This window comes from Corapipo altera, unplaced genomic scaffold, assembly GCF_003945725.1.
Source record: "Corapipo altera isolate COAL_440 unplaced genomic scaffold, ASM394572v1 60, whole genome shotgun sequence".
In the NCBI taxonomy this organism is placed as follows: Eukaryota; Metazoa; Chordata; class Aves; order Passeriformes; family Pipridae; genus Corapipo; species Corapipo altera.
The window spans coordinates 2,094,457-2,100,851 of NW_020884912.1; the positions used below are offsets into that span (position 1 = coordinate 2,094,457).

Sequence of the window (6,395 nt, forward strand, 5' to 3'; positions counted from 1 at the left end):
GCCAATATAATGTTAATTGTCATATTCCTGAAGATGTAAGGAATTCTATTTTCCCTCCTAGATCTGAACATAACTAGTCCTCAATAATTAAAGTGGCTTTTGCTGTTATTTAGGTAGATAAGAAGTCCTAAAGGAGTCATTAATATTCACTTCATTTCGTATCGCACTTTACTTGTCAGCTGTGCAGCAGTCCCACGGGTAAAGATGCAGCCACTTAGATATTTTGGCCCATGTATTTAGCATATGATAAAAGCAAGCCATGAAGGGTGTATGTAGATAATGGATTTACAAGCTGCACTGTTGCCAGGCACTTACGAATTGGCTGATAAATTTGATGTACTTAAAGTCTGAAGTGTGGCATTTAAAATGTGGCAAAGCTACAGGTCCCAGGGTGTTTCTTCTCGTTACAGCTGGGCGATCCTTCTTGTGCCCTTCCATCATTGCCTCAAAAGGCAGGCTCATCCCAGCAGCTTCCTGGCTCTGAACAACCAGTGGTATACTTAGTTTCATCCTCCTAATTACCCTCCCTTCTCCGTTACCTTCTGTAATTACAAGCCAGGCTGCACTTGTGCACTTACTTTATCATTGAATACAGACTTCAGACTCAGTTTGTATGAGGCTTATCAATGCCTCAGTTCCTAAATCAGTTTTACAGGCAGTGATTAACAGAACTCTCATATAACGTGCCATGAAAGCATCAGGAAAAATTCTTACCTGAAGTTACTCCATTTATTTGTACTTGAAGTTGGCTTAGATCAGAGAATATACCAGCCCTTCATTTTCACCTTACTTTGGAATTTAGTAATACCTAGAGCAAATACTACTGAAGGTTTTTTTCCCCAGCTTTTGATTGAGACAGAGGTTTAATTTTAAAGTATTTGCATATGATTAATTTTTTCTTCAATAAAATAAAGAGATGCTATAAAACTAAATGAATGTAAAACCAAATGCCTGATAAGTAATAGGAGTGTGGGGTTTTTCACAAGTCAGACTGTTTGTAATGAAGATACAATGATCAGTCTTGAAGAATCATAGGATTCTTTAGAGATAAAAGTGGTCAACACCAAGGGCAGCATGCAGGTTTTGGTAAGCAGATTATCTATAGCTAACTATGCAAATGAAACACTGGACTTCAGTTCCTGGAAGCTCTTTTTTCTAATCAATTCCACCATGTGCAAAAGGCTTCAGTGCCTCTTCTTGAGTTTCTGTAAAAGTATTTATGTGTATTTTTTCTGTTCTATATGCAGTTTCTCAGCATGTTTTCTCATAGCTTATTAACTCTGCATCAGCTGACAAAACCCTGGCTTCCTGCTGTGGGTCTGAATGGCAGGGCTGCTGAACTCTGCTCCCTCTTCATTCTGATGGGGCAAGAGGGATCTTGTGAGAGCTGTAGCACTGACTCTCCTGTCAGTCAGGGATTTGTGCTGGATTGATCTCTGTCTCCAAAAAAGTGTTCCAGTTTGCATGTCATTATTGTTCAGGGGCTAGAATATGCTCTTTGCAATACTCTTTTTCATGCAGTGTTCAGAGCAATTAACTAATAGACAATGAGACAGGCATTTATTTTGGCTACTGTCAATAAAGAAGAGATATTTGTTGCTCTCTAGGGCCTTTTCTGTATGTTCTGCAATTAGTATATGCACATATCAAGCTTCATATCCTGATATGGTGGCCATGAAGCTTATGACTGCTTAAAAAGAGTTAGATGTCTTTCTGTGTTGATTTGGAAGTCACAATACCTCAAAGGGTATGAAAATCTCTCAAGGAAATGAATAAAAATATTCTAGCTGCTGTCTATATAACCCCTCTGCAACTGGATTCTTCTAGAGGTACAGACACTGAAACCTATCGAACACAGATTTGCACTGTTCTCATGTTTATGCTTACCTTAGTGTTACCTAGCCTCTTTGTAAGTAATAGTGGCCATGCACTGTGCAAGGTTATACACTCTCTTGCTCCATAAAAGTGGGGTTTGACCCCATGGAAAATACAATGACAAATCAAAATGTGTAATCCGTTTAAAGTTCAAGGGTGCAGCCAAATCCCGAGCCAGTGTAATTTGACCTAGATTCACTGGAGCAAGTAGAGATGCCGTGAACTGCATAGACAGAAGAACCAACCCACTGTGGTTGCTCTCATAAAGTGAGGATGCTGAGGAGATACTTAATGCCTGATGATGGCAGTGGTTTGCTGCTTCAGCAAAACGAAGTTTTAAAAAAAAAAAGTTTCCTTAGGCTATTTCCTGCAAATAATAGTGATTGAACACCCAGGATGCTGAGGAAACTCGCAGTTGAGTTTAAGGGACACTGGCAATACACACCTGCTTATTTCTATGCCACTAGAGAAGGGAGTGCTTAATCAACGTTCCCACTATATGGGCCAAAAGTCTGCTTGTCATTCATTTGCTACTGACACCTTTGGTAGTATCCTCTCATGTCCCTGTGACCCCTTGCCCCCAAGCTCCAGGTCCATCTAGAAATCGATGTGCTGTGACTTTTAACCCTGCACTAGCATCATTGCAAAACTTTTCATCAATAGGTCAGGTTTTTGTTTCAGGAGCTATTATTCCAAGGACACTCTTTCAAACTTTTAGAGCCAAAGCAACCTTCAGCCTTTATACCACTTCAAGGATTTTTCCAAATCGGCAGTTCTTCTTCCAGAATGCCTTTATATATGGGAAATCTGAGCAACTCTTGAACTCCAAGGTTGCTGGACATACAGAAGAACAAAATTTGCAAATAGAAACCCGTGTATAGCTCTGAATGGCAATTTCTGGATATTGCTTCCAGTCATCTCAAGAAGAATGTCAAGGTTAATTGAACAGCTCTAAGAACCAGGAAGAACAGGTTGAGGGTAGGTCTCAGCTATCATTTCTATTAGTACAAAAGTGCCAGTGCCTATGCTACCAACTAATGTTTCCTTGATTGGTACTACTATAACTGATTTCATCTCAGTCCTGGAAGGAGTCAAAATAAAATATTTTAACTAGTTCAGGGTATTTTAACTTTCCAGTTGAATCAGTACTCCTGAGCACCTGGATATTAGCTGTACCAGTTCCTGATAAATAATACACACTATCTTCTGCAACACCAGATATCTTTGTAACCTTCTTCCTCTGTCATAAGGAAGACCTTACCAATGGCTGGTACTAACTTAGGCTTTGTGCAGCTGTGGTAATTTAGTCATGGATTTTGTGTTTATGTTCCACCCTACTTGATAAGAAATAGTAATTCATAGTAATTCCCACATAGTGGGAAGTTATGGTGGGGGGCTTAGGCAGCATAAACTACTGCGACATTTCAGGTCTTTTTCAATAAGGTCTTCTCATATCCATCATCCCAAGGCTGAGTTGATGGCAAAGAGAATACATAGGAGGAACAGATTCACACTGACAGCAGGTGGATACATGACTCTTAGGAAGAGGACTGAAGTTAATTCATGGAATGACTATTTGAATATTATTTACGTCTGGATTGTTGGGGGGGTATGGGAGGGTCCAAACTGATTTTTATTCAAGGAAGGTAGAATTTAATATATATGATACAAAGACTTTTTTTGGGGGAAAAAGTATTTTTGTTGTTAAACCATATAAAAGAAAAACTAGGCTCTGTTGTCAATCATGTCTCAAGCTTCTGATACAACAAGCTGGCCAAATTATTCATCCCCATGTGCCTCAGAATTTAAGGCTGCAAAATACCTGTATGATACTGTCCTACTATATAAGGTCAGCATTGCTGTTTATAAACAGGATGAGCCCCTTTGGGCAGGTTACTATGACTGCAAAGACACAATGTGCTATGGGGAAATGATCTTGCTCGCTAAATAAGTGACTAGTTGTTCCACTTTAACTCTTTTAAATGCTGAAGTGGAATCTAAAACTCCATTGTTCATTCATCACATGGAAAAAGAAATAAGTGGTCCACTACAGACTGCATGACTGATGCAAGAGCTTCTATTAAGATAACAAATTAACGGGAATAATCGGTTTATGTAACATGCTCAAACACACCTCGGGGTAGAGGAAAATGCACCTGCTAGAAACGGGGCAGGGCGAAGGGGGGCCCTGGTGGATGGATGCTCAGGGGCTGCACACCTCTTGCTCCCTCCCATTCCTCCCTCCACACACGACCACGTTCCTCCACGTGCCTGCCCCGCACGCAGCCCCGGTTGCCGGCGCTGTGCGGGTGCCCACGGGGCTCCCTCTCCCATCCTTCCTCCCTCCCTCCCTAACATCCCTCTGTCCCTCCTGCCTTCCCTATAGAGTCCCTTCACCGCCGAGTGGGGGTGGGGGGGGCATTTAAGGGCATCCGCCCTTATCCCCCCGAAAAATCACGCCCCAAATGCGGCCCGTAGGAGTGGGGATAGCAGCGAGGGAGGAGGGAGGGAGGGATGTCAGCGGGGCTGCGGGGGTTCTCTGCCGTCCGCGGCGGAGCGGGGGGCAGGGAGGCACGGCGAGCAGAGGCGGCTCGTTCGCAGCCAGCCCCGGCACGATGTGTGTGTGGGGGGGGGTGGGGGAGAGGCGGCGCAGGGTGCGATCACCCCCGGGGGCAGCGCAGGGCAGGGTCCCTGGGCGGGGGACACTCACCATGGCGGCGGAGCGGCGGCGAGGCGCTGTCCAGGGTATCGCCGGGCTCGGAGAGCTCTGCAGGCGCGGCCCCCGAGCCCCCGCTATAAGGCGCCGCCTCCTCCCCGGCTCTGCCGAGCCCGCCCCCGCCGGTTGCCGGCGGACACGAGGCTGGGAGGGACGGGAGAGCAAAGAGGATGGATGGGGAGGTGGTGGGAAGCAACCTCTGGGAGGGGGAATGCAGTAGTTGAGGAGGGGAAGAGGCTGAGGGATGCTGTTCCACCAGCGACCCAGATGTCACAGTGGGTAGTGAACGTTTGTCTTTGTTGGAATCTTCGCTGTTGGGAAGATTCAATTTATTGACCGGCCACTTTGGGAGCGGAGAAGGGCACTGTCTGGCTGCTGTGGTCCTGGCACAAGCCTGTTTCGTTCAAAGAGGGTTTGGTCGGTGGCCCAGCACTCGTATTTGCATCTGAACTTCTCTGACCTGAAGCCCTGAATCCTGCACGCACTGTGACAAAAGTGAGATCCACCACCTAAGGGTTAGGTGGTTGGACTCGATGATCTCAGAGGTCTTTCCCAATCTAAATGAATCTATGATTCTCCCTGTGGCATCTCTCTGGAGATCTGATCTGTCTATTAGGGAGGAATTGATAAGCAAATGTTTATTTATGTTGGCTAGGGAGGAGGCAAAAATCACACAGAACAGGAGCTACCAACCCTGTCACAACTCTGCCACTGATAACAGAAAAAGTGTCAGGGAAGGAAAAGGCTTTGTGTGTGGTAGAACAAGCACAAAATTTCACACCTTCAAAACTGATTTTTGTTCTAGGTGCTAACCAAGTCTTATAGTTCCAATAAAAGATTTATTTAAACTATCAAAGCTTACTGAAAATGTACTGCTTCTTTACCCCTGCTTTTAATGAAGAGGTCTTTGGCATATGAAATCAAAATATTATTTTTATTTTATTTTCTAAATGAAAACTTGCCAAAAAATGACATATTCATGCATGCACTTCCATTGTTGTCCCCTCAATTCTGTGCATAGTTTTGTTGACCAGAGCTCAGAGAACAGTCTTTCCCAGTTTCAGAGGCACGAGCAGTGAAAATAAGGGGATCGTGTGTGGTGCAGGAAAGGTATCATCTTCACAAACTAAAGTGTACTTCATCTACAGACATGCTGTATTTGTCCAAAATGTAGCACTGATGTTCTGAACCTTGAAACTTCCTTCCTGGTAGTCTCTTTGTCCATGTACAACTTCACCCCTTGCTTTCTCTTGGACACAGAGGTCCACCGAAGGCAGTGAGAAGGGCCATCTTCCCAGGGCTGCCTGCCTGCCCAGAAATGATACTGCCAGGAGATTCACGTGAAAGCATGTCCTCACGGAATTTCTAACCCACTTTTACTTGTTTGCTCAAGCTTCCAAATTCCAGTGCATCCATCTACACTGAACTACTGCAATTCTGAGGTTGACCAGCCATCCTTTACCCTATTTCATCTTTTTGACAGGTTATTCATTTAGTTCTTTGTGTGTTACTACAAACCATCCTGAAATACTGAGTAAAAATACTTTTTGATATTCATTCTGTCCCCAGGAAAATTGTTCCCTAGGCAGAAAATCATCCTCTTTGTCCAATAAACTTCTCTTTATGCACTGTAGAGCAAGGAGCAGTTTGGATGGTGACTGACAGAGAAACATGGTAGTGATTTGGTGCATTGGAATGCTTTGGCCTCACAGTTTTTATTCCAATTTCTTTATAGTCCAAACAGACTGGAGTTCATGCGTCAAGCCAATAGCAGACCTAGTAATACAGTAATATATATTCTTTT

At 44.0% G+C, this 6,395-nt stretch overlaps 1 protein-coding gene across 1 annotated transcript in view; it reads right to left on the reverse strand.

Annotated features, from left to right (window-relative positions):
- ELOVL2 (ELOVL fatty acid elongase 2) overlaps positions 1 to 4,825 on the reverse strand; it is a 48,369-nt gene extending 43,544 nt beyond the window's left edge. Inside the window, exon 1 of the mRNA XM_027654178.1 lies at positions 4,586 to 4,825. Within this exon, the coding sequence (XP_027509979.1) occupies positions 4,586 to 4,588 (3 nt within the window). The 5' untranslated portion in view covers positions 4,589 to 4,825. The remainder of the gene's footprint in view (positions 1 to 4,585) is intronic.
- Between the last annotated feature and the right edge of the window lie 1,570 nt (positions 4,826 to 6,395).